At 40.8% G+C, this 26,271-nt stretch overlaps 1 protein-coding gene across 28 annotated transcripts in view; it reads right to left on the bottom strand.

Annotated features, from left to right (window-relative positions):
• The window catches only part of NRCAM (neuronal cell adhesion molecule), a 283,744-nt gene that overhangs the window by 37,738 nt on the left and 219,735 nt on the right, over positions 1 to 26,271 (bottom strand). For 18 of the 28 annotated variants that reach the window (XR_016349926.1, XM_089779334.1, XM_075929927.2 and 15 more), the window contains 8 exons: positions 25,815 to 25,916; positions 18,147 to 18,344; positions 17,970 to 18,040; positions 16,823 to 17,048; positions 16,410 to 16,525; positions 5,773 to 5,977; positions 5,387 to 5,509; positions 1,043 to 1,228 (listed from right to left, as the gene is read on the bottom strand). Coding sequence is in view for 27 of the 28 variants with exons in the window: in XM_089779334.1 (XP_089635460.1) it covers positions 1,043 to 1,228; positions 5,387 to 5,509; positions 5,773 to 5,977; positions 16,410 to 16,525; positions 16,823 to 17,048; positions 17,970 to 18,040; positions 18,147 to 18,344; positions 25,815 to 25,916 (1,227 nt within the window). In the remaining variant the exon portion in view is untranslated. The remainder of the gene's footprint in view (positions 1 to 1,042; positions 1,229 to 5,386; positions 5,510 to 5,772; positions 5,978 to 16,409; positions 16,526 to 16,822; positions 17,049 to 17,969; positions 18,041 to 18,146; positions 18,345 to 25,814; positions 25,917 to 26,271) is intronic. The other 10 variants (XM_075929866.2, XM_075929932.2, XM_075929947.2 and 7 more) reach the window with 1 other exon arrangement.

Below are 26,271 nucleotides of genomic sequence, written 5' to 3'. Positions count from 1 at the left end.
CACACTTATGTTGAGCATTGATCGTGTATTCTATAAATTAATATACATGCATTTATTAATCTTTACTGTTCATGCTTGTTAACATTCACTTTTAAAAAAAAGTTACACCTTATGATATAACTGGAATACACCTTATTAGATTTACTGGGTTTCATACCAACCAATATATGGCAATTCCAACTATAAGTTTACCAAATATGAAACAAGTAAATCTAAAGCTTGCAATAAAACAGATTTTAATATTAAAGATGTGCAACATTATCAAAGGCTACATCACAAAATTTCCAGAGATTTTTATCGTTTAAATTGAATTTCCATAATATTTTAAAAGATAGCACCGTCAACGAAGAATTCTCTACCAGATCATAAATCTAATATGCCTAAAACAACGTAAGCTTGTAGAGAGATACTCTTACTCCTAAGGTAACATGCAGCTGTTCCAGATTCTTTAACTGTTGACCATATTACATGCTGGTCTTTGTTTAGATGTGGTACTACATTTACAGTGCATTCATGTTCCTACTAGGCCCACAAAAATCATTTAGAATATATATAAATTATTGTGATTTAGAGATCTGTACTGTTTTGTACTTTATATATTTCTACTAGCCAAATGGTATCCAGCAGCATTTCATGACTTTATCATTGGCCATAGGATAATAACCGGAACAAAGTACTGTACTTGTTACCAGAAGAGGTCATGGAAGCAGAATATTGTATGGTATGGATGACTTGGGCAAGGCACTTAAAACTTTGAAAGGCACATCTTATCCCAGAAAAGAAAGCAACCTAGGTCTTTTAAGGAAAGTGATATACAGAAGTAGATTTTTCCACCCATTTTTCAAGCTTCGGTTGTGAAAGAAAAATGTTGCACATCTTTTCTTTAAAATCTATTTTAAATAGCTCATATTAGTGCACACTAAAACCAGGGATGCTCTAGATCATTTTTAATAAAGATTGCAACAGCAAGAAAAAAAGTACTAACATTTTGTATAAAACATGTATGATTCTTTAAACTTAAATGGACTGTCTTTATACATACCCATCTTACCTTCATCCATAATTGTTACTGCTTCCTCAGTTATTTGACTTCCAGATCCAACTGATGTTTGGGCATAAAAGTAAAACTTGTATCGTGTGCTGTAATTTAAATTACTTAATATCAAGCTGGTCTCATTTGCAGGAATTCTGATATCTACCAAAGGACCTAATTCATGAGTGCTGTTAACTGAGAAAACAAAAAGAGTTAGATGGTTTATCTCTGAATATCTAATTAGGATATCTAATATCTATGTGACAGTTGTGTTAGTTAAAAAATGTGATAGCCAGGATACTGCCTTTCTTTTTAAATTTCTTTCCAAAGCTGTTCATTTGCTCTTTGCAGAAATGATAAATATTGTCACTTTTGCTATCTGACTTGATACATCACCCATATGCTGCATAGAGGCTGGCACCTAAGGTGTAGTTCTGAGAAGGGAGACAGGGAGATGTTTTTACCAGTAAAAAGACTGAGAGAAACATTTACCAAGCACCTAAGCCACTTAGGAATATAAGCCCCAGTTTGAAAAATGACTTTGTGCCAGATTTTCAAAGGTATCTAAGTGCCTAAGGATGTAGACTGTTATCTAGTGAGATTTTCAAAAGTATCTAAGGAGGTGAGGATGCATCGCCTGAGAAAAGAGCATCCTAAAGGCATGGCTGTGTAAGAAGCTACCCTGGAGATAAATTAAAAGTTAAAGATACTTTCTGATAACAATAGATGATTATGTGATTAAAAGTCCTCATTACAGTCATTCTTGGAAAACATTGATAACCTGCAAATGTGTTTCAGTGAAATACTTATTTTATATATAAATATATAATGCATTTTATTTGAATACTACTAAATTGGGTGTGCGTGCACACACACATATATGTACACTGCCTCTTTCCCCGCCCATATATTTCATAGCCAAATGAACCCTCCCTACAGTTACCATGCAGAAAATAAAATATTCCAAGTAGGACACACATCATGTTGCAAATAGGGTTTGGGGTTTTTTTTTTTTTTTTTTTTTACATTTTCACAGTATTTTACTTGAACATTCATAAACTATAAATATATGCACATATGTACATGCTATATATGGCCCAAACAGTTTTTTATTTTTTGGCAACTGATCCATGCTTCCTTTCCACATATAATAAAAGGGCATGTATTAGGGATGTTAATAAGTGCATAATTCATTAATCATATAGTCAACATTCATTTTGTCAACTACACAATTCATCAATAAGGGGTAGCTCTCAATCCTAGCTTGTGCTGGGTCTGGCAACTACCACCGCTGTGGCTCTGCACAACAAACACCTGTAATGCAGAGCCACTGCGGGGGCTGATGCTGGGTCCCGGCACTTAGAGCCAGCTCGTGAGCAGGCTGGCTCAGTCCCAGCTCGTCCCAGGACAGGACATCAACCCCTGCTGCAGCTCTGCAGTCAAAGCACTAAAAGCCAGCTTGGGCTTCATGCTGGGTCCCAGCACAAGCCAGGACTGAGTCAGCCTCTCAATGAGCCCATTAAAAATGTACTTGGAGGGGGAGGGGACAGTGTTGCATGTGGTTGACAGCATTACCAGCTTATTGATTATACTATCACAGCCCTAGTATGTATGTGCAACTATCAACTAAACAATAAACAAAATATTCAGATGAACCTGCAGCTATATCCCCTCACTACTGCTATCTTTTCATATTATACTCGCTATGAAGAATCAGGCCTAGGCAGTTGCTGGAGGAGATAACAGCAAAAAAACCCGCCTGATGTACATGAAGGAGTGTATGTGATGTAGCAGACGGCTGTCTTCCCTTCACATTGATAATGAATGAAATATGCCTTCAGCTACCTGGAGTTCTCAATCACGATGAAGGATGAGGTGCACAAGGTGTTTGAGGTGGCCACATGGACTGCCCTGCAGTCCAAGTGTGGGCACGAGAAAAACTCATACCAGCTGCTGTAATCCCACCTCCTGCCAGGCCCTCCTTCCGATCCCACGCTTAGGGGATAGGAAATTGATGGTCCCGCCATCATAGCTCAATAGCTTCTAGAGTACACTCAACCATCTCTTCTGGCTACTGGAGCCTCATGCAGTCATGTGGTGTGATCCATGGCACAGTCCCCTTCAGACCCATCCAGTCTCTCCCACTGAACAGTCGGGGTGGGGGGGGGGGGAGACAGAGCTTAGCGTCTCCCAGTCGCCCTTCAAATGGAGCCTGAAATCATTCGGCTTGCTCAGAGTAGCCTGCCCTGAAAGTCTTGGCCAGTTGCAAACCTGCAGACCCTCACTGAGGAGCTTGTCACTGCTGCTACCAGTTTTAGTGGGTCAGCCTGGGCCTCTCCCATCCACAGACCGCTAACCATGCCACCTCCTTGTATAAGTTCATCATCAAGTTGCCCCTCTCCTGGGATCTGCCTCCTGCTCCAGGGAATGGTAGGGTCAAAGGTGCTGCTGCCTGCTGTACAGGTTTCTTCCTCCACACACCTGTTTATCTCTTGCTAACCAGGCGTGCCCACCCAGAAAACTATGTACGTTTATTCAGCAGCAATGTGGGCGGCTTTGCCTCAGGAGAGTGCCCAACTCCAGCTCCCACTCCTCCCTCTCAGGGTTAGGGACTCCTGTAACCAGTGCCACAGTCAGAGCTTTGATGGCATGCTTTCTCTTTGCCCCACCCAGCTCACAGATACTGACATGCTGCCCCATCTGGTTTGTATGTTCATGGGAAAAGTGATCATTACTTTTCAACTGTACTTGAAAGACAAACAAGGTGACTCTTAGGGGCTCAGTCTTTCAGAAAATATATGAAACAGTTCCTGACCATTTGTAGTCATGATATATCTGCCTGACTACCTACTCTCCCCACACACATTAACTGGGAAGAGTGCTTTCTATCCGGTAACTATTGTGCAATGGTACTGCATTCTGGTGAACCACTATTATATTTTAGCCTAGAGCTCTGTGCTCAGCAATGCTGGGTGAAGTGATTACTACATATTCAATGTAAAATCAGTATATTAATAAAGGGATCCAACTGTATGATATATGCTACATCAGATATTTATCTTAACCATTGCAGAGAGCACAACTGTATTTATTAGAGTAACAATGCTGTAATTCTGCTATCCTTTGCAAGAATTACATTGCTCCTCAGAGTGCAAGTCAGGGGTAAGGACATATTGTACGTATAGAGAAATAGTTTCTGCCGCAAATAACTTAACATCCAATTTAACACAGAAACATATGAAGAAGGTGTGACAAATAAATGGGAGGACAATTAATTGGATTTGAGTCATTGAAAAAAAATTGTTTTTTGAAGGGTTTAGTACTAATATATAACAAATCCGAAATCTTGATAACATCAGCTATCTGCCTAACCATTATCAGTTGGCTATGTGCTGTAGACTTGTTGATAGAAAAGGGGATCTGAAGGAGGACAGATTATTGGATTTACAGTCTAGTTTGAGAGGGCCTTCCATGACTTGTTTATTGTTTTGCTGACAATTACAAATCAGCTTGTACTTGCCTTTTGGAATGACGCATGAATCAATTCATTGTAGAGCAGTACAAATCAATCAAATACCTCAAATCACCCAGTTGTAGCCCAGGGGATGAACTCTTGCAGAATGAACACATTGGAACAATTGTCAAGGTAGATGAACTTTTACCATGTTTCAACTAATATACGATTCAGAATGATTTATTTTTAATGTACAAACGGCATACCACACAGTTGTTGTAATTTATGAAATAACTACTTAATAGGGATGTAAGCTACTAGCTGACTACTCAGGAAGCAAATGCTTATCGGGTAATCAAGTAGGAACTAGACCAGTCGTTTCCCTCCACGTACTGCCTCTATCAGAGAGAGGCAGCTGGGGGGGAAACATGAGCCGGTGCTGGGGGGAGCCAGCTTAAAAGCCAGTTCCCTGTCACTTGCTCCACGGGGGGCAGGGAAAGAAGGAGAATGGGGAAATGGCATGAGCAGGAATTGAAACAGTCCCACTTGCACTGGTTCCGTCTGCTGCTCCTCTCCCTTTGAAGTGTACAAGAGCCAGCTCTTCAAAAGAAGAGGCACAGAGGGGAACCCGCACTGCAGGCATAGGTTCCTGCTGCCTCTCTCCCTTTGAAATGCACAGGAGCCATGGGCAGCTCTTGTACATATCAAAGGGAGAAGCGCAGCGGGATAGCGAGTGCCCCCCTTATTGACTAAACTGAGTAGTCGATGGAAATGTCATCAGCTACTCAATTAGCTGATTAATCAAAATTTAACACCCCTACTACTTAAAGAGATAAACTTGTATTCAGCAGGCAGGTAATTTGAGACAAGTTTTTTTTATTTTACCGTTATTTACTTACTTGGTTGAAACTTTAATGTATATGCTATCAAAACACCATTTGGGTGAGTAGGTGGACCCCATTCCAAAGTGAGAGAGTCCAGTGTTGGATTAGTAATCTTCAAAAAGGAAGGTGAGCTGGGAACTTGTAAGAAGAATATATGGTAAATGCTAAGTAAATTACACTAGAATGTCTTATAATACACGCTGGTTTAACTTCTGTATCATTTTTACATTTGCTTTCACTTTTGTACATAACATAATGTTTAATATCCTGACTACTTTAAACCCCCAATTTTATTTTCTTTCTATTATCAAAGAAAATTTAAAATTAATGAACAATCTTACAATGGGCTATTTTTTAAAATGATAAGCTTAGTTTTAAACCTTAGTTTTCTCATTTCATACCTCCTTCAGGAGTCTTAAACAATTTGTCAGGACTTGCTGGTCCTTCCCCTTTACCATTAACAACTCTAACATTCAGCTTGTAAGAACTATAAGGCTCCAGTCCTGGTAACATGCCATGTGTCTTGTTTCCACTGAATGTCAGAATCTTTTTCTCCACATGTCGTCGCCTTCTTTTAGATAAATTCTGGACTTTCCAGTAGTAAATCTAAACATTAAAGAAAACCTGTAGTGAGTATTTCGGTATTCCTGCAAATTGGTATCTAAGTTTTATTCATGAACACTTAACTAAGTTTCAAAAGGGGGTTACTTAGGACTAGACAGTGGCTTTTTAAAAAGCTCCATGTAAGGGGCAGTGCAAGGCTGAACTGTACCAGAAACAGATAAAGGATCAGACTGTGACTTTCAGAACCTCAAAGATATGTTTGTGCGTGGACACAAAGCAACTTTTCTAAGCTGGAATGACAGGAAAATCATCAAAGGGGACCTACAACCCAGTTCTGCAAGTTAATCCACACAGAGGTCAGAGTCTGCCTTCATCTCACTGCAAGATCTGGGTTGCAGTCTGAGCCACAAGCTGAGGATGACCAATGAAGCTCCTTTTGCAGTCCATTTTATAGTGTCATAGAATCCTAGAATTGGAAGGCACCTCGAGAGAGCATCAAATCCAGTCCCCTGTTCTCACAGCAGGACCAAGCACCATCTAGATCAAGGGTTCCCAAACTAGGGGGTGTGAAGAAATTCCAGGGAGGGGGCCTTCCCCCCATCAAGCTTTGCTGCCCTGTTCAGTTCCTTTTTTTTTTTCTTCTCAACAAGTTTTGCTGCTATTTGGGGTGTGTGCGTGAGGGTTTTTCAAAAATAAAAAAGGGGGGCATGATGCCAAAAAGTTTGGGAACCACTGATCTAGGTCATTCCTGATAGGTGTCTGTTTAACCTGCTCTTAAATATCTTCAGCTATAGAGACTCTACAACCTCCATAGGCAAGTTATTCCTCTGTTTAAACACCCTGACAGTTAGGAAGTTTTTCCTAATGTCCAACCTAAACCTCCCTTCCTATGAAGCCTATTTTACATATGCATAATCTTTTTTAAAAAATAATTCTCTCCCTGAACTCTGTAGAGGCTTTTTTTTAACAACAATTCTCTTGCTTCTGAATGCATAACCCTCTTTAATAAAGGACAGATACATAAAGGTGAATGAACATACACTCAGGATGAATTTTAAGTAGCTGTCCACTTAACAGTGAAAAGGGGGATTGTGTGCCCAGTCTCCTGTGCACTCATAGCAAACATTTAGGCTGGTCCACAGTGGTATTTCAGAGCTCCCATGGTACAACTAATAACTAGGACTTAGCTCATTTTTTCAAATCTTGCCTTCCACCCATGAATGGGGTAAGAGACTCTTGAGGAAGGACTACAGGTCTCCTGTTTTCCCATTGGCAAGAGATCCACCCCACAGATCTTATCCCTTTTACCTTTATCCACATTGGACACCAGCCACAAGTTGTTGTAAGCTAAGCATGAACATTACTTTCCTAATGTCAAGCCTTTTTAAGTCTTAATGCTATACCTAATACATACAAAGAAACCCGACAGACCAGACCCTCTTATCAAGTTAGTCCAATGGGAAAAAAATCCTTCCTAATCCCAAAATGGGCAATTAGTCAGACCTGCAGCATCCTAAATAATGGCATCAATATTATACTAAATATAATAACTAAAGTAGACTTCTGATAACCCGGCACCTTTGAGACCGAAGGGGTGCTGGATTATCAGATATGCCGGAGTATCAGGTGTTACTCCGCCAGGGACTCTGTGACAGGTCTTCCAGGGGCGGGAGGAGGTTGGCGGGGAACGGCGCGGTGAGGGGCGAACTCTCTGCCATTTTGCAGTGAGGCGGGGGAAGCCCCGCGCAGTCACCAGCAACAGGCCAGCTGGGACTGCAAGCAGCACTGCGGGACCAACCCGGCAGCACCCCAGCTGCTCTGCCCCGCCGCTTCCCCAAGTCCACCGCTGCTGCTTGCAGCCCTAGCTGGCCTTTAGCAGGCAGCTGCGCGGGGCTTTCCCCGCATCCCTGCAAAATGGTGGAGGGCTCGCTCCTCACCGTACCGTTCCCCGCCGACCCCCCGGCCAGAAGACTGCGGTCCGGCAGAGCTGTCACAGGGGTATAATCCTCTTCTCCTCTCCTCCCTTTCCCTTTCCCAGCCCGTGAGCACGCATGGGGCTCACAAGAGCTCCAATTGTCTGTCTGGCTGGAGCACTTCCAGGTTCCAGTTGGTGCTGGAATATCAGGAGTGCCAGACCACTGGATGCTGGACAATTGGAGTTTTACTGTAGTGACTCCATTCCCCCATGTCCAACCAATGGAAAGGCAGCAGACCTGACAGTGGGTAATCCCCAGTTGTAGTAATTCAGCCTATAAATATAACCTTAGTGTGAGTCCTGCCACCAGGGTCTGCAACTCACCCACTCTCCCAGCAGAGCTAATGGCTATCACTTCACTAAGCAGACCATTCAAGTGGAAGGCTTCCTATCGTTAAGTAGGACGTACTGGACAGGCTCTGAGCAATGCTTTTTCTCCTTGGTTAGTCATACATAAGGTGCAAGAGGCTCTTCTTAAGGGAGGCTAAAGAGTTGCCTCAGAACCTGGAGAGCTCATGCTTCATCTTATGAGACCTCTTCTTTGGCACCAATGACACAAAACGACTTCTGTGCCTCTTAGGAGAGGCTCCCTCCCCAGGAACAGGAGGCAGCAGCACTGTCCAAACTGGATGATTGGTAGCCCAAAGAAGGCCTCAGTATCAGGTAAGGCCTCATGGCCTGTTCAAGAAGTGCTACTTGAGCTGAAGGTCTTGTGTCATCTGGGTCCTCTTCTTGAGCCATTACAGATTGAACAGAGATCCTTAAGGTGGCCAGAGCCAGGTTCTTGTATGGGGATCACTGTCAGGAACTGCCCCTTCACACAAAGGGCAATTTCTGAACCCCAAGAGGGTATCACCAGGCAGCAAAGCTGCTACCAGTGCATTATACTCTAACTTTTTCACTAACACTAATTAAACTATTAACTATGTACAATAAAGTAGTGTAAGAGGAGAAATTGTGAGATTCTGAAAACAACAGCTATCTGGAGCTCTGACTCTGAGCCTGACCCCCAAGCAGTGAGAAGAAACTGAAGTTGATCAGGTGGCGCTGCCTCATAGCCAGGTGATGAGCTGAGGCACTAGGTGTGAGTACAATGCAAAAATCTCTAGCTGGGGCACACGGGATGTGCACACACCTACTTGGAATGCATGTCTGCATCTACTCAAAGAACCACCAAAATTGTTGTCAGAAACTAGACATTAATTACTGAACAAAATAATTAGGGGACAGGCTGGTCTGCCCATCACTCTCTTTTGGTGTCCTAAAAAGTAAAAACACTCAGGGGAGAAAATCAAAACAAATGCAACAATTACTGACTGAAAAAAGGGAAGGAGTAAGATTTCCCATCATGGCTGCCTTTCCTACAATTCCTGGGACCTACTGTTACACTTTTAAACATTTGTCGTTCTGATTCTGAATGATGTTCAGATCAGCCCAGGGTGGAGAGTAAGAGACCTAGATGACATCACCCCTCCACTGGCTTTGTCTGATTCCCTAACACCACCTGGGTTGTGAAACTGTTATTTCATCCCTTGGGTGTCCTTTTACTTCTCCACCTTATATCTTCCCTTTGCTATCCTTCTCCTTTTGCTTTCTGACTAATAGGAGTCTATCTTAGCCAGCAAAGGCATTTTCCAACACTGATCTAAGCTTGAGAGCACCAAGGCAACTAAAAGCAATGTCCTGAACATCCATATGTTGGAACAAATTTGTGAGGTCTCGTAATGGCTGGTAACACTCTGAAAGTATGTCTGTTTCTCCAGCAAAGAGAATGCAAATGAGAGTCCGTAGCAGAGAATTTTCTATCTTTGCTGTTCTTTTCTCTTCCCTATTGTGTGTGTTTGTCTTGGGTTGCTCCTGTGAAACAGAATTGGACTTTCACAATAGTAGCAATAACGAAAGCTCCAGTTCAGTGCAACTAACTTCTTTTTCCCCCTAAAAGAACAGTTATGATAATTTTTAATGCTATCTAAATCAGGGATGGGAAACCTTTATTTGGGTCAGGGGCTGCTGACCCACAGAAAAATCAGTCGGGAGGAAGGCAGCGGGGACTGGAGTGACAGCACAAACTCCCCAATGCTGTGGGGACGGGAAGGAGCCCTGAGACCTGGGGGCCAGATCCAGGCAAGCCAGGACCATATCCAGCTCCTGTGCCTCAGGTTCCCCACCCCGATCTAAAAGATGGTCAAACAAGGGTTTTTAAAAATTATTCCAGATGAGGAGAAAGGGAACAGAAATAAAGGATGTTGTTAAAATGAAAGCCTTGGGGAATACTTTACATTGCAAATACTTTAACTGTTTTTTCTGCATCTTTAATACAAGGTTACAGGGATTTATAATTGTGTGTTTTCCATGGGACTAAGCAGGCCTCTGCATAGTAAACTCTGGACCTTGTTTTACACTGTTTAATCTGGACAGTGACTAGATTGTGTTTATTTCTTTGACTCCCTAGGGACCGTGTATTCCATCAAAATAAATACAACACATTCCTACTAGGCATGTATGTTATCTTGTGTCTGCCCACTTCCCTCCCTCTATGTGGACACTGCCTACTTCCCTGGAGTTCATTTAAAGTACTTTCATGGTTGACTGCAGGGGAGGGCATTTCTGTCATCCACCTTCAACATTTTAGAATGTTATACACAGCAAACAATTAGTGTGCTCTCTTGAAACCTAAACCTGTGAGGTACTGAGCAAATTCAGGCTTGTACCCTCTCCTTTTCTGGTGAATAGGAACCTAGGTTTGAATACCTCAATCCCTAATTCCTTTGAATACTTCTCCTTTCTTGTTCTGATCATGTTCTTCCTGGGTATTCATGAATGGTATTCACCTCCATTCATTTGCAAAAGGTCAAATGCTGAAGTCACTGCATAAGGGGTGTTTTTGGTAACACATGCTCTTTGGTGTCTGCTAAGTACTACTCACAACATTCCAGTTAGGTTGATGGTGTTTTTTTCAGACTTAATAAAGGTGATGGTTTAAATTCTCAGTATATTTGTCTTAGTGCTGTGTCTCTCTTCTCTTGATTAGAGGGTTTAGTATTTCCCAGAATGAAGGTGTGAGCTTCTTTGGCATAATTACAGAGATTCTCCTTAGCACCTTTTAGTTTATCCTTCTGTCACCTAAAACAATTCTCAAGAGAGTGTTAAAATTTGCTCACTCTGAATTTTGGGTTATTCTTAGGAACATCACCCTCAAACATATCAACATTTATTTTGGAGAGCCACTGTTATGCAGTGAGTCTGGTTCCACGCTAAAATTATTAAATTAGGTATATATGGGGTAAAATCCTAGCTCCAGTGTTATCAATGGCAAGATTCTCATTTAATTTAGTGCAGAAGGATTTTCCCCACTAAAGATGTGTCTATGCTAAGAAATTATTTTGAAATAATTACACTTGAAATACTTACTTTCAATTACTCTGGGGAGTAGTTATTTCGAAATAGCAGCAGCAGACTGTCCACACTAATGAGGAAAGCAGGAGTACAGCTTTTGAAATAACCAGCCTGCTATTTCAAAATAACAGGCTTGGTAGTGAGGATGCTCCGCTTATTATTTTGGAATAAGGGGCGGGGTTATTTTGAAATATTTCCTTAGTGTTCAGAATAGAAAAAGAAGGACTTCTTATTAGTACTGAAAGCCCATTTAGACCTAAAGAAATCTATTATGGAAACATGATCTGCTTTTGGTTAAGAATCTTATTCTTGTCATTTTGAATTCTAATTTGTTTTAGTTTTAGTTTAATTAGGAGGTCTACTTAATGGTGCTAGTGTCGTGTTATCCTGTTAGGGATCAAATTATACATATTGATATCAGGATTTTAAGTTTATTAAGCTCATGTAGCCCAACCTTGGTTTCAGTTAAATTAAGTGCAAACTTCAGATTGATTTCAATTATAGTAATAAGAGGAACTACTTGTTTTTATTACTTTGCTTGTGATTATTTGTTATTGCGGCATAATAGTCTTCCGCATTATATTGTGGGAAGACTCACAATATAAAAAGAGTGTCTACAGAGGCAGAGGCTTCCTTCTGAAGGAAAGGGATTGGCTCTACTGGTTTTCAATATAAAAGATAACTCTCTATGCCCTTCAGTTTTGAACTGAAGCAGTTGGGTACAATTTAGGTAGGAAAACAACAACTACATCCTGGCTGATCAGATTTGTGCAGCAGAATTTCTTTGATACTAATCAGTTAGGGAACACCTTGAAAATTCTTACATTATATAGTACTTCTACACAAGTATAATGATTAGATCAGGATGAGTAAATCAATCAGTGTTCAGCCTGTGGCAAGCTTGTATTCAATTTGGATTTTGCATATTTTCTGAACCACTTGGAAGCATTTTTACAAATCCAAACTTTATTAGGTAACAGCAAAAGGAAAGAAATAAGAACAATAGCATAGACTATATGGCAACTGTAACCTAAAGAGATTGGTCTAGAGCAGCATTTCTTAAAGTGTGTTCTGTGCAGTTGGAGATGTGCCACAGAGAGACCAGAATTCAAAATGGCTGCCCTTAAAGGGACAAGCTTTTTTGGGGGGGGGGGGGGGGTCAACAACTTTTCCCTGGGGAATGGCCATCCTTAAAGGGGCAAACCTCTTTTTTTTTTCTCAACAATTTTTTCCCTGAGGGCTTTTTTCCCCCCCTCAACAAAAGTAATCCTTGGTGTTCTCCATAAAAAAAAATTATTGCTTGATGTTCCTCAGTATTAAAAAGTTTAAGAAACACTAGTCTAGGGGAGGAGAGAGTTACAAGTGTTTTAAAATCTGCTATGAGGAAAATATGAAATAAAAATATTTAGAGTAAAAAGAAGAAGAAAAAGCCCAAACAAGGATATACTAACATTTTAGTTCACTTGAGACTTCCACACAGCTTCAGTGTTGACAAATACTGATAACTTTCTCGCTCCTTATGCCATTTATGTGACAATGAAAGCTTAAACTCTGTTGGCAGTCACGGAATCAAAACTACCCCACAGGTGAGTCATGACACCTTCATTTTCAGAAATGTTAAATCACAAACTTTTCAGAAAGCACATTAGTGGGGGAATGTCAGCATTCAGGCTGAAAATTGTCTTTGACTGAAGTGAACTTGAAGGACATCCTACCAGGTGACACAAAACAACCTTCCTAAGAACAGATCAAATAGGTGGTTTATTCATCTGGAAACTGACACAATCACTACTTCATATGCCAGTGCTGGCTATGCAATGCAAGTTGCCAGAGAAAGAAAAAGAAAGAAGAACAGATGGTGATCTGGTACGGGAAATGTCAAGTTGAAATATAATGTATAATGTTATTCACATAGAGTGAATCTACACAGCACCCTAAAGTCAAAATAAGATACGCAATTCATGATACACAAATTGCTTATCTTATTTTGATTCTATTTCAAAATAGCTTAATTTGAAATTTGGCATAATGCCCTATTTTGAAAGCTTCAGAGGGTTAGCCAAGTTAGTCTGTAACAGGAAACACTTAAAAAAACAACAAATAGTCTAGGGATGCCGAAACAGTGTGCCCATTATTTTGAAATAATGGGAGGCTTGTTGCGGGGTAGCTATTTTGGGATATCTCTGGTATCCCGAAATAGCTGCGCAGTGTAGATGTACCCATAATGTATAGTATGGCCCGGAAAATGTATTAGAGTCATAGAAAGAAGGGGAGCAGCCCACTTAATACAATGTGTGTGTTTGTTTTTAATCAAAATGATTCACTGCAGTTACTGGTATTAAGCAGGGGTCTGATCTATTCACAATTTTGCAAATGTGCAAGGGTCAATGGGTGGTAACCTGCTTCATACTGCAGCTATTCACATGACCTACTGGCTCTCAGTCATTTGACACGTGGGCATACTTTCTCCCTTGAGCGGTGTATGATGCATCGCTAATGTGACAGTGCACATTCAATGTCTAAAAGTTTGAAATCCAGTTCCAGTGAATACATTGCAGTCATCCAAATAAAGAAGTTACTTTGTCATTCAGAATTTGACATTAGGAATTTGATTATATGTTTCATGAAAAGTAACTGACTGTTTTATAAACCATAGATATAGCTATAACATTTGAAGTGCGCTGTCTTTATGAAGTATATATTCAGACTGGCCCCATTCCAACCCCCCCTGAAGTCAATATGAGGCTTTCAATTGATTTCAATGGGAGCTGAATTAGGGCTATTGGGAAATATTACTATGCAATGCTGTTATCTGAAAGTCTTACTCCTAGTTTTTTTTATAGACAGTATGACAATCAAATCTGACCTCCACAAAACAGGCTAAACATTCTCACTCAGGAATCTCTGCATCAAGACATAACTTCTGTTTCAGCCATAATATATCTTTTATAAAGACATCAGGTCTTGATTAAAAGACTGAAAGTGATAGCAATTCCATGCACCACTAATTAAGTTGTTCCAATGGTTAATTACCCTAACTGTTAATGACTGCACCATATTTCTAATCTGAATTTGTCTAGTGTCAGCTTCCAACCATTACAACATTTACTGCTAGAGCTAATGATATCTTTTACCGTAGATTTAATATTCATTTAATATCAGAAATCTTTTTCCCATGTAGGTACTTTTAGCCCATGATCAAATCACTTTTTAGCCTTCTCTTGAACTATTAAATCACTTCTGTCACTATAAGGTATGTTGTTTTCTAATCCTTGAATCATTCTTGTAGTTATTTTCTCAATCCTTTCCAACTTGTCAATATCCTTTTTGAAATATGTACATAAAAACTGACACAGTATTGAGTAATGGTGTCTCTAATGTCATATACAGAGGTAACGCTGCCTCCCCCACTACTCAATATTCTCCATGTATACAATCAAGGACATCTGTGCATTGGGAGATCTTGTTCAACTGGACTTCATTTACACTGCACCGCTATTTTGGGATACTTGAGTAACCCGAAATAGCTATCCTGTGTCTTAACAGCAAGCCCATTATTTTGGGCTCGCTATTCCAACGTCCCTGTAAACCTTATTCCATGAGGGATAAGGGTTGTTTTGGAATAGCGAATTATTTAGAAATTTGGCACTGTGTACACTGTGCCAAATTACAAAATAAGTTATTTCAAAATAAGATATGCAATTTCCAGCTCCGCATCTTCTAAGTGATCAAAGGTTATAGCCTTTGTTCCTCGTTGTATGGCCTTGGATTTGGCTGTATTAAAATGTATGTTGCTCAAATTAGACCATCCTACCTAGAGATCCAGATCAACCTATTTAACTAACCTGTCCCCATTAGATGCCACTCCATTTATTTTTTGCCATCTGGAAATTTTAACAGTACTGATTTTATACTTTCTTCCAGATGGCTGCAGGATGCAGTCGCTGAGCGCACCCCTTATGACATACCCTTGGGGACACTGTGCCTCAGTTTTCTATCCTGGGTCTTCAATGTTTCACAGAGCTTTCATCATAGTGCAGTTCTTGGAGTGACTTAACCCTCCTGCTGAGTCATGTGACCATCCAACCTCTTCTCCCATACATAAGTCCAGAAGATACACACAAAAAACCAGACTCTTCTGACCCAATTTCTGGCTGCTGACAGCCCTTCCTCTCAGGGTCTGTCTTTTCTAGCTAGCGCTATTCAACCCTTCAGGACTTGTGGAGCTTTTCTCACTCTTTCAAGTGCAAACAGATTTAAGTTCTATCCAGGGCCTCTTTCCCTTCTGCAATCTGATGTCTCCCTTCCTTGAGTTCTCTTGCTCCTCATATATCTTCAGTTTTCTCCAAACCATCACCCTGCTCCAAGGCCTATTACAACAGAAGCCCCTCCCCTCTTTTAAACTAGGCCTTTATTGGCCTCCATAAAAGGCTCAGTGCTCCTCATTCGGTCCCGCAGCCGAGAGGCAGCTAATCAGTTATAAGTGGGACTGGCTCCATCTCCTCCTTAATGGGCCAGTCTCTCTGTGACTGATCACTGATAAAGCCTACTGGATAAAAATTACCAATCTATAATACTTTTGTGATCTCTTAAATAATCAGATTTTAATTCTTGTAGTATGGACTATACTGATTTATTACAGTGATAATTTTTTTAACAAGAATGGCGTGCAAGAATAAGCATTTTTAAACAAGAATGGCATGCAAGAGGTTAGGTCCATAAAAGGCTATTAGCCAGGGGATAGAATTGGTGTCCCTGGCCTCTGTTTGTCAGAGGCTGGAGAGGAATGGCAGGAGACAAATCGCTTGATCATTGTCTTCGGTCCACCCTCTCTGGGGCACCTGGTGCTGGCCACTGTCGGCAGACAGGCTACTGGGCTAGATGGACCTTTGGTCTGACCCAGTACGGCTGTTCTTATGTTCTTAATTGCCTCACATAATCTTAAGTATATGATGCCAACAAATTATCAATCAAAATTATGATACAATAGAAAACCTAAAATACTCATTGTTAATGTCAGTTGCCTCCCTCTCAAACACATATCTACATTAAGAGTATTTTATTTTGAGAGATGAGAATATAAAAGCTTCTTTAGTTACTTACCCTGTATCCTTGAAGGTGTCCTCTGACAGTTTTTAGTGGAACTGGGTCCCAGTGCACCTTTGCTAATGTGCTGTTAACAATGTGCACCTGCACATTGCCTGGAGCAACCATTGGTACTGCGTAGGAGAGAGATGCAACAAAACCCAGATTATACTCAGTGACTATATGAAGAGATAATTCACTCAAAGAAATACTGATGTCTCATTTAACAACTGAATTGAGTCTAAATAGCCATGCCGCTGAGGTTTATGGAGCCTTCGGCTATGCTTCCAAAGATTTGAAGTGCACAATTTTCATTTATTCTATGAGCAAAATTCCCTCCCACCAATTTTCAATAGTTTTTTTAAATCCCTCTGTGACTTTGTATTTGGATATTGTTAATTAGTACAAATCAGTAAGTCTGAGAAACTTACAGTCTTCCCCAGAATGTCCAATCACCTCTGCAGGTTCTGGTGCATATCCTAGGTCATTTAAAGACTGTACTTTTATCTCATATGGAACAAAGGTTGGTGTACCAGATACAATATATTTGGAAACATTTGCAACTATAACAGAAGTCCACTCATCACCAACATCTTTTTGACGCCAACTGACTTTGTATTGAAGACCTGGTCCATTGGACTGAAAGCCTTTCAAAGGCTAAAATGAAAAATAAAGAAGATAATTTGTTAAAATTGTATTATAACATTTGTGAACAAGAGAAATCCAGGATAACAACAATGCCATAGGTTTCTAATGAAGAACCAAGGTGCAAAAATAAGCCTGATTCACCATGTTGTTCCCTTGGTTTTAGATCTGTGTAACCCTAATGAAACTACTGTATTATGCAATTTTATTTTTATGCTCGTTTAATTTCAGTTACACTGGCATTAAACTGAAATTGTACATTCATAAATCATCCTGACTGTATCGAGGAGCAAAGAACCTAATCACCAAGCTTTTTAGTCATGCAATCTGTTATAATATATTATTGTCAGTTTTCTTTAGCCATGGAAGAAAGCTACTATGAAAGAGCCTAAAAGGTTATTATAAATCATATTTCCCGAAGAAATAGAACCTTTTCAAAACTGTAATGGGAAGCTGACTTTGCTGAGTAATTGTGAATCTGTGTTTAGAAACAGAATCAGAATTTTTGTCTTGTAAGTATCAGTCCAATGCATCCACAAACACCTTGAAGAATGATGATATAATATAGAGTAAAGCTTAGTGAAGAGCTAGGATTTAAATCTGAATACTTTCTAAACTTATGAGGCTAACTAATTTATATTAATATGTATATATTTTAATCTTAATGCATGAAAACACCTCAAGTTATCTTAAATTAATGAGCTTGTCAGGAAGATGGAGAAACCACTAATTAACCAAGGAAAAAAACCGTTCTTTGAATGTATGCTTCTCACTGTGAATGTTCCTTTACATTTTTCTCCCTTTCAATAAAGGGGAAACTTTCAGTCAAATTAGTGGATTTTTGTTTTGTCTCAAACAATAACATCTATTAAATTGTTCAAAGCTGATATTTTTATTTTCTAAAAGATGCTAACTATAAGGCTAAAAACTTACCTCCCATGTAATCACCAAATTATCAGGTTCTGATCCTATCCCTTGAACACCGGAAGGATTTTCATCTGGCTCTAAAAGTTAAATATGTATAATTGAGTAAGGTCCAATTGTTCTTTAAGCACTAAATAATTCAATGGCATCTAAAGAATAAATTGATTACTGGTAGTGTTTATTTACTTGCAGCTTTTGTCAGGTATTGTTCAGATGCTTCACTTGGCTGACTTCTACCAATCTCATTGACAGCTATTACACGGAATGAATAGTTAACATATGGAGACAGCTTTAACTGAACAGTTGTCTGAGTTCCACGGACTTCTGTCTGGTAATGCCATATCCCTGGTTCATGCATTCCATCTTCATATTCAACGACAAAATCTATCAACAGAATTTGAGTTTAGTTTAGATGTCAGAACTATAAGATTCCTAGGCACAAACAAACAGGATCATTTATGAATAAAATAATCAGAAGACAGCAATCCACTCTACTATAATTTGTTAAATAATCTTGAAATGAAAATAAGTTTGCAAACACAACTGAACAAGTAGTTCTTAGCAAGAAAACGTGAAGGAAACATTATTCTTTGGCATTCTACCTGTAAGTAACTATAATTCTATTGAACTGTCTTAGGTGCTTGGATACTGACATCCCAGGAGACTTAGAAAGACCCTACCGAGAGGAAAACATAAAAGATGAAGTTTCAGCACAGAAATAAGCATTTAACACTGAGAGAAAAACATTTAAAATTGTATACGTAGTGTGATGGAAGCTACAACTCCTGTCACCCCCTGTCACTGAGGATCCCCTTTCCTCCTGGCCAGGGAAGGGAAAGGGTCCTGAACTCACTTGAGAAGGGGCTGCTGGGAAGTTGGATGCTAAGAGGAATCTGTAGGAGCTGAACACAACTCCAAGTGAGCAGCTGTGGCTGCTGAATGTTACAGCTGAGTGCAATCTATGTGGGACTTATGGGGCGTCAATAGCAGCGGCTATGGGGGGGAGCCAGTGTATAGGGCACCAAGGAGATGCATTAATAAGGCTTGGACAGGAATCCTGCAAGCTCCTATTTGCTGTCATAGAGATTGGACTGGAGAGGACACCCTAAGGATTAGGCCTGAAGAGCCCTGACTCTTGAATAAACTGCTTCCAGGGCCCAAAATAAGAACTACTATGGCTGACACTGAACTGCTCAAGACTCTGTATCTGAGGAATTTGCAATCTAACTCTGGTAAAATACCTTTCCCTTAGCTTTGTGTCTGAGTCACAAAGCTAGTGCTTATAATGCCAAGCTGCGGAAAAGCCTCAAAGTCACGGTATACTGGTATGCTGCTAGTAACTTAGTACAGTCCAGCACAGACCAGCCCCAATAATTTAATTATATTACCTCTATCAGGCTGGCAGTGAAGTATTTAAACAATCTTAAAATCTACTGGATGTCTTATTCTTCATCACGAGGTTTGTTCACAAGTGAGATTTATTAATAAAGCCTAAAATCAACAGACAATTCTTGGTATAACATGGGGGCAAAATCTGATCCTAAGCAGATGCAGTTTTCAGCACCTGCAAATGATGAATCAGGATACCTAAGAATTGTAGATAGTTTACATGAGAGTTTTTCATGTGGATTTTATACTGTTTGAGCCGAGTGCTTCACAATTGCACAGAACATGATTTAAGCACAATTAGATTTATAGAACTCCAGAACTAGATTTATGGAAAGGAAATCATGTTTGTTTTCTATGATGATGAAAGCTGAAGTGTGAAAGAAAAAATTTGCAGCCCTGCGGATCTTTTCATTTCATATACATGGAGACATCTCTTTCTGAAGCATCTGACCTTGGTATTGAAGATATAAATTCAGCAAATGGATGAAGTTTCTGAAAATATTTTGCATGAAACTTGTCTTTAGTTTTGATATATGAACCTGAAATAAATGAAGTTTCAAATGGCTGTGTTGTGTAAGAAAAGTTTGGTACAATTAATTCTAGTTATATGTATGTACATCTGCTTAGAAATGCTAATTTGTCAAACCTGAAATGTCTTACAAAAACATTTTGGATTCAGCATTTAAAAAAAATCATAGGCAGCGTTCCGACTTCTGAGAAAGAATCTGAAAGTGGGGGCTCTGGCTAGTCTTCCCTGAAGATGCAGAGGCCTGGCACCTGCTGACCAAAACTGAAATTTTTGTTATTTCCCTACTGCTATCTCAATAGAACAGTGAAACTGACAGGAATTTTTATTTTAGTCAGCAGCTGCCAGGATCTTTGGGCTCACATTTTATTTCAGAAGCAGGATGCATTAATGTTTCTAATTTTTTTTTTTAGATTTATGATTTACAGGAAATTTCAAAACATTTGCAACAAAATCAAACTTTGAAATATTTAGTTCCCTGCAAACTAGAAATCCCTAATTTTAAACAGCTCTAGACGTATAGATTAGGGGCTAAATTCTGGCCTCTTTCAACTACTGGAGCAGTACAAACGGGCTCTATAACTGCCCTAATAGTTTGAAAATTGTCCAAACATTCTCTGTGCCACCTGGTGGACCATGGACACAGAAGGAAGAAAACATGGCCAGAGAGCTACTGCACTTTAGCAATCCACGGTTAGCATAATGGCCCCTTGGGGGTTGTTACATCAGAAAAAATAAGAGAAATCCTCAGGACATTTTCATTTTGATAGGAACCATTGTAGCTTCCAGAAGCTTGGGGTAGGGGGGAAGGAAGGAGGATGTCAGTAGAACTGAAAGTTGATATACAGATACCTTGGTCTGCTGCCTTTGAGTTCAGTTGGATCCAAGGGTTATTAAGACAAGATACCCAAGAAGGAAAATGGATAAATAGAAAGGAGTAGAAGGTTCATCTGTCCAAGTTTATTTATATTGTCAATGTGCCTTTACTAACAGATCCACAGATGAGGAGAAGACAAGGTGGAAAGAAGAGGATGGAAAAAGCTCAATGGGCAGGAACAGTGACATTAGGCTGCTGAAGGGATTGCAATGGGAGGCCATGGGCAGCAATCTACAACAGTAGAGCACATATAGAAAAATATATAACCAGAGACCATGTTTCATAATTCAGTGTATGCTGATTGCCATGAAGCTGCTAAGGCTCCTCCCACTGGAGACTGCTGTTGTTCCTCTTGAGGAAGTTAAAAGGGGAAGCCCCTGAGCCTAACCCTGTGTCTTTCTAGGTCAGGCATAGGGGCTGTGGGTCCAAAGTATTCTGATTTATCTATCACCATTGGCTAGCTGCTGTGAAGAAGCTGAGAGTCAGAGGATTTTCAAACTCTATCCCCTAAAAGTGTCTCCATGCTGCTGCTGTTCCCTTTAAAGAAGAAAGATGGGGAGATTTCTGCATTTGGTGTCTCAGGGTTTCCTCTTGATCCAGGTGGTAGATCAGAGCTGAAGGACTTAACTTACTCTCTCTGCCCTTTGTTATAGCTGATGCTGGCTGCATGGAAATGAGTTTCCTAGGGTCTGAGGTGTTCTTAAATGAGCCCCCTTACTGAAAAAGTGTGAATGTTCCCTGCTGAAAAGCGGCAAGATTTCCCAAAGTTGGCACCAGTGTGTCCCTAGTGACTGACAGGCTGCCTGTAACTTTGGTGGAATAATATATATGAAATTTCAATTTAACAGTTATTTCATTGACCCACTAAGACCCAGCATGCAAGCTGAATTATCTTGATGTTTACACAGTACACATGGAGAGCTACAGTTATTTATAAAGAGTATCTGTCTCTATGAGGCACTCAGAGCACTACCCAACAAAGGGTAACACAATTAAAAGGAATGCAACCTGACAAACTACAGGTCACTTTACAAATCCAAGGTGGCAGTTATGTATATGATATCCAAGCTCTAGAGAGCATGTGATCTGAGTGACTAAAATGAAGCAATTTTGTCTATTATGAAATATTAGCTCATTCCTGTAACTTACTAGGGGGAGCGACACTAAATAATGCTGTTTATTATAAACAGACTGACTGTTTATTCCAGAAGTATTTAGTACACTGTTTTGGATGCCAATTAAAACAGTTGTTAAATGCTAACGTACTGGGTTAATAAATTACATGAATCTGCACACAATAGGTAGCTACAAAGGACCACTGGGTGCCACCTCCAGAGATACTGGTGCCTGTGTTATTTTGCCAGGAAAAAAACCCCAATCAAACATCCAACAGCAACAAAAAGCCAGGAAGATAAAAAAGCTAAAGTAAATCAGAGCAACTCACATCATGTCCTGACTTGTGGTATGGATGTTGGCCAAGGAAAGGGAATTTCAAAGCCAGCATTGAGAGTGATCTGCTGCCTGCTCATCTGACAGAACTATCAACAAGAGCCTCTGTGCTGATCTTAACTGGCAGCACAAGCTGAAAGTGTAAGATGTGAGCTCTCAAATCATGCTTTCTTTTTAGGTTATCTAGAACTTTACAAATGATGACCAAACACTTGAATTGTTCTTAGAAGTGAAGAGGAAGCTAGCTTAAAGAAGTGAACACAGTTGTTATATTCTCACTCGTGAAGCAAGCAGTTTTTGTTCTACACTGGAGCTTGTGGAAGGGAATCACAGTTTGATTGATGTATAGTTATGAGATCTGCATGTCTCACTAACTGTGGATAAAGAAAGACCCAATGAGCCCAGGTCTTATGGGACCTATGCCAACAAGCTTAATTTTGGTTCTATCTGGGTCATTTCACATTGGTTAGACATGAATAGATGAATGAGACTGTGTGCTTGTGCAGCTGTATGCCATCTGCCTACTGATGACAATACAGCCCAAAACATGGTCTCACCTGGTAAATTCACTGCATATTGAAAAGCTATGGTGACATGTGAGAACTCTTGAAAGGAGGACTAACCTTTGAAACATCTCCCTACAGATCTGGCAATATTCCTGAGGTGACAACAGTAATTTGAGGTGGCTGGTCGTAATTCCTCAGTTATAAACATTGCTGATTTACTCTGTGACACAAACTGGCTATTCCTCACTGCATGGAACACTTTATTGTGTGTTTTCTGGGCGAATTTCACTGCCCGTAGCTCAGTGTAGTTTTTCTGGTCTAGATTTTCCTTGGGCTATGCTAGAGGAGAAAACTCTTGTCTCTAGCACAGTCCTAGGCAGGGCCTTATGAAGGTGCAGAACCCAAGCCAACCCCCTCTGTACCATCCCCCATTTTTTCTCATCCCTTCCACCCCCATTGCACCCTTTCCTCCTAACCCCTTCCCCCAAGCAACATGACTCAGAGGATTACCAGGCAGCCTGGTGCCAGCAGCAAGAGTTGGACCTCCCCCCACACAACACATTCACCATGACAGTGGGAAGCAGAGCACCCAGCCCCAGTGCACTTCACTCCCCTGAGTCTGACTCATAACCAGGTCACCCAGGATAGCATAGCAGACTATGGCTGGATCTCTCTGCTACCCACTGCTCTGGTGAAGTGAAGCAAATAGACTGGGGCTAGATCACTCCACTTCCCACAGCTCCTACCATTGCCACCCTCCCCCCCACCCCCCCGGCTAATACCTCAGGGCACCTTAGGCCCCTCAGGGCCCCCCAAAGCACAGGGTTTGCACCTAACCATCCAATGGCTCTGGTTATAGGAATATAAGCTATCTGCTTCAGCTCTCCAGAATTCTCCCTTTCTACTTTAATGAACACAAGCCATCTGTTAAGCACAATGACCTGCAGGAATCACACATAGGGCCTGTGTGAATAGTGTGGGCAACAGAGGGGTATAATATTCTACCAGATCACTTGCACAGTAGCCCAGTGGACGAGAAGTAAAAATAGTATTATGTTTTATGTTTTATAATGATTATTATGACTACCTGCATTTGTAAGGTACTCAATGCCATATAACCCAGGAACACCTATAAAGCTACAAAAAACCCAAACAAACCCCATGCTTCCCCACTAGTAAGCACACGCATGGTCAACAATAAAATATTTCACTATTCTCATATCACTGCTGATACTGTCCTCTTCTGCCATCCCTTCTGCTATTTGCCTCAGTGACACAAGGGAACAGACTGCATCAGAGTAGCTTCCTTTCTCTTCTTCTGATTGCGAAAGATTACTGTCCAATCTGGAGAAAAGAGTCATTTTAAAAAAAATTGCTCCTAAATTCCCAGGCATGTCCAAATCTACACTACCGACTGGAGGGCTAAGTTATTGCTTTTAAGAACTAAGTTCCTGTTTGCAGTTTTAAGACTGTTTTGCTTCTGTCAAAAATTTGGCCTTGAAAAGATCTGAAAAAACATCTGGTTTATCATTATGAAGTTAAAGCTTTTTCTGTCAACAAAGATAAATAACATGTAAAGATGTTGCTGCCGATGAGCTTTCAAATTCAACTGTATGACAAACAGACACTTGGTGTGTCTTTCCGAGGCAACACATAGGTAGGGAGCATGCAGGACCACATGCCCTTCACACATTTCTGCCATTGTTCACACCAGAATGTGGCCAGCAGCAGCCTTTGGGCACTGTGGGCGAAGTAATGGACAGTGGCCAATTCCAATTGTAGTAGATGGGGGTGGGGGCAATGACTTGGCCCATGTCTTTTCAGAACTCATATTTCCTCTCTCTCCCCCACTGCCACCCCCCTGGCTAGAAGCAGCTTTCCCCTTTCTACCAATTGGCTGCTGCTGGCCACTGACATAGCCCAGCCAACTCCAGCTACAGAGCAGGCAGGAAGCGGTTAAACACTAAGGATGCATTGTGTACTAGGGTCCAGGAACCTCATTGCAGGGGGTTTATCAAACCCAGCCGGAAAAGTGGTTCAGCAGCGAAGGATGCCTAGGAGACAGATCAGTCCTGCAATTCTTGGGGGCAGGACCCAGGGTGGGGTTGTGTATGTAAAGAGAGTGCTAAGCCCCTGCCCCAGAGGCTGCTGTGGAACAGGCAGGTTCAGGACACGAACAGGCTGGAAATCACTTCCCTCCCACCACTCCAGTACTTAGCCAAGAGGGGGGAGAGGCTTCTCCATGCCAGCAATGTGTGAAGCTTCGGCACAAGCAGGGCTTGAGTGCCCTGGGCCAGATGATCTTGGGCTTTTCCCATAGCACCAGCCCAGCCCAGTCAGAGGCAGTGGAGGGAGAAAGGAGCCTGCAGGCCAGTTTTCTGGTGAACTGAGCACTGTGACCAAGGGCTGGTTCACTGTACGCGGTCTGCCCTGTCACCGGGATATGAAGGAGCAGCAAGACTAGGGAGGCAAAGGGACAAAGCAGGCAGATGACTTCAAAAGGAGGAGCACATAAAGGACCAATGGGTGGGGCTGCAGAGGCGATACTTAACCGGCTACTATCTGGCACCTGCCTGCACTAATCTTTACCAGCCACAGCAGCTTTTAACCAGTGTTGGCCAGAAATAGGACAGGGGCAGAACCCTACTGGCTGAGAAGTTGGCTCACTGTGGGGGCTATGCTGGCAGATGAGTAGGGGGAGTGGCCGGCCCCAGATCCTACATCTTTGCCCAGCAACCAGCCTTGCACACCAGTCCCATCATTGGCTACTGGATGCCCCCTACTCATGCTGACAGGCCAGCAGCTTATGAACAGGATCTAACCAGCAACAGGACCCACCAGTGCTGATGAGGGGTGTGATACTGCAGGATTATGAGTTTTTCACTAAACTCTCTTGGGCAGGCAAAGTGTCCTTCTATATGTTTGAACAGCATGCAACATATATTTTGGGCACCACTGTAATACACATGAATAAATCAATCAATAAATAAATATATAAATAAAATGTAATTGCCAAACTTACTACATAAAGATATATTTTAAAACTCTTTGAAATCTGAAAAAGTAAGAATATGTATTTTTGCTCCAGTAGAGATAACCAAACATACTTGTAATAGGGCTGTTATTGTCATATCCTGGTATCCAGGACAGCTGTACACTTCTTTCTAGCTGATCTGTTAATTCTAAATCAAAGGGTGGATTTGGACGATCTGTAAACCAAATAAATACACAGTAACTAAACATGACAGATTAAACAGATTCTTCCTGGCAACAACAGTCACATTTCAACCAAAACGTTTCCAAAAACACAATAGTAAAGGAATCTACTTCCCTCTGCATGCAACTTTAATGGAATGTAGAAGAAATGATATTTCTGGGAACTTTTCTGATAAATTTGTAAGCAGTTAACACTACTGATGAAAACTCTATGCCTGATTGTTTTGCAGTATAAATGCTACTGTAATGAAAAACGAAAAAATATGAAATGCAATGTCCAGCATCATGTTCAGTTTGTTTTATGAATATGAGTAGTTATATCTGAAATAAAATCGTAAGTCACAGAAA

Source organism: Pelodiscus sinensis, chromosome 1 (genome assembly GCF_052426305.1).
Source record: "Pelodiscus sinensis isolate ZL-2025 chromosome 1, ASM5242630v1, whole genome shotgun sequence".
NCBI classification, from domain to species: Eukaryota; Metazoa; Chordata; order Testudines; family Trionychidae; genus Pelodiscus; species Pelodiscus sinensis.
This window is presented reverse-complemented; position numbering and strand designations above follow the sequence as displayed.